General features: G+C 36.7%; 1 protein-coding gene across 1 annotated transcript; it reads right to left on the bottom strand.

The window, feature by feature from the left end:
* Window positions 1-291: 291 nt before the first annotated feature.
* LOC133307312 (uncharacterized) lies at window positions 292-1,089 on the bottom strand. The gene has a single exon (XM_061507803.1). It carries the CDS (start codon window positions 1,087-1,089, stop codon window positions 292-294), a length of 798 nt encoding a protein of 265 aa, XP_061363787.1.
* Between the last annotated feature and the right edge of the window lie 837 nt (window positions 1,090-1,926).

Genomic DNA, 1,926 nt, shown 5'->3' with positions numbered 1-1,926 from the left:
CAAAGGTTCTGCCCTCTGGCCCTACATGCTTGGTATTAGGTTGCTTCTTAGCAAACTTTTTCTTCTGCACCACCATCCATGGGCCCACTCCTTGGCTGCAACTAGTCTTATCAACTTCTGGCATGGGATCCTGCATATTGTGTTCCTCAACCGGTTTCTTAATGACAGAGCACTTCTCTATGTTATGGCCATATTTACCACAATTAAGGCAAATCAAGTACAATCCTTCATATTCCACTTTGAAGACTTCTTCCTCTAAGATGTATTCTCCCCTCAACGGCTTAGATAAATCTAATTCAACACAAATTCTAGCAAATTTTCCCTATCACCAGAGGATGTAGTCTTATCAATCTTTAACACTTTACCAATTGAACTACCTATCATTTTCAAAACTGATAGCACACAATACTCTAACGGGATACCTGGTAGACGAATCCAAGCAGCAACTGTATGGATATTTGCTTTGTAAGGGTTGAAAAACGGCTCCCATCTTCTTATGGCAAGGTAGTGACCCATGAGGACCCATGGGCCTCCTGTTAAGGCTAGATTCAGATCCTCCACACTCGAGAACTTGACTGAGAAAAAATCGTTTCCCAAATCAGCTACAACAATAGAGCCTAGCTTCGACCATAGACTCTCAAGTTTTGTCTTCATATACATGACACCCACTTTCTTTCCCAAGAGCTTGACAATGATTGCATTCTTCCAGGGGCTCCTCAACCTTTGCTTGGCTTCCTTAGTACAACGAAATCGGACAGAGCCATCTTCTCCGTAGATAGTTTGAAAGCCCAAATCGTTGATGACTCCTTGTTCGGGATCAAGAGGCTCACAAGGTTCATCCATGGTGTCCTCATTCCAGGTATCATCTTCCCCCATCGAGAGTACCTCAGATCTGAGCGCCTCCGCGAACGACTTCGGTTTCCCCGAGGGTATCCGCGCCTGGATATTTCCCAAGCTAGCTCCTCTATTAGACGAATCTGGGGAAAATTCCTCCCCATTTTTTGATCGCTTGATGCTTCTCCTCATTAACTCCTGAGTATCTGTGGCCATTTGTGTTGTTTTACCATGGTCTTCCTTAGTTGAACTCATCGTTGTGCCCTAGCAGAGGAAAAAGAAAGGTGCGCGTGTGAATCACGTACCTAACCCATTCCTAATAACGAACTTCTCAAAAGATCTTTTATTATAATTACAAATAATTATTGTCACATTCTTTAAAATTTTTATTACTTATTGTAAATTAAGAAATTAGTGTTCAGGAACATCCAAACAAGGATAAATGAGGATGGGTAGAAAAGCAGATGTTGCTAGCCACGGATTGCAGGGAATAAACCTAACGTCCTTTATTTTTTTTTTTAAAAGTCAATAGTCAATGATTTAATTTACCTTTTCTATTTCTAAAAAAAGAAATGGTCTATTTATAATTTTTTTTTTACAAATTGCATTAAGTATAGGTCATACACTTTTAATTAGTGTATGACCGGTCAGACATAGTGTAATTTGTAAACAAAAAATTTGTAAATATAACATTTTCCTCTATATATATATATATATATATATATATATATATATATATATATATATATATATATGAAAAAAATATTTCTGCAGTCACTTTATATAAGCTTATCTACAGCTATCCATTTATAACTATGTTCTCCCGAGAGAACATAATTATGACATTAAAGTTGTTTTTTTCTCTCTCCACGTCAGCAAACAAGTTCTGAAAAGTAACTGAGGAGAGAAAAAAAAACAAATTTAATGTTATAACTATGTTCTCTCAGTAGAACATAGTTATAAATGATAGCTGTAGATAACTAAAGTGGCTGTAGAAATATTTGTTCCTATATATATATATACATATAGGGAAATGATCCATTTACAATTTTTTTTTACAAATTATACTAAGTATGACCGGCCATACAGTGT

This window comes from Gastrolobium bilobum, unplaced genomic scaffold (assembly GCF_033153095.1).
Source record: "Gastrolobium bilobum isolate Gb01-03AN ecotype WA unplaced genomic scaffold, APGP_CSIRO_Gbil_v1 utg23374, whole genome shotgun sequence".
Taxonomy (NCBI): Eukaryota; Viridiplantae; Streptophyta; class Magnoliopsida; order Fabales; family Fabaceae; genus Gastrolobium; species Gastrolobium bilobum.
Note: the sequence above shows the minus strand (reverse complement) of the source record. Positions and strands in the feature narration are given on the sequence as shown.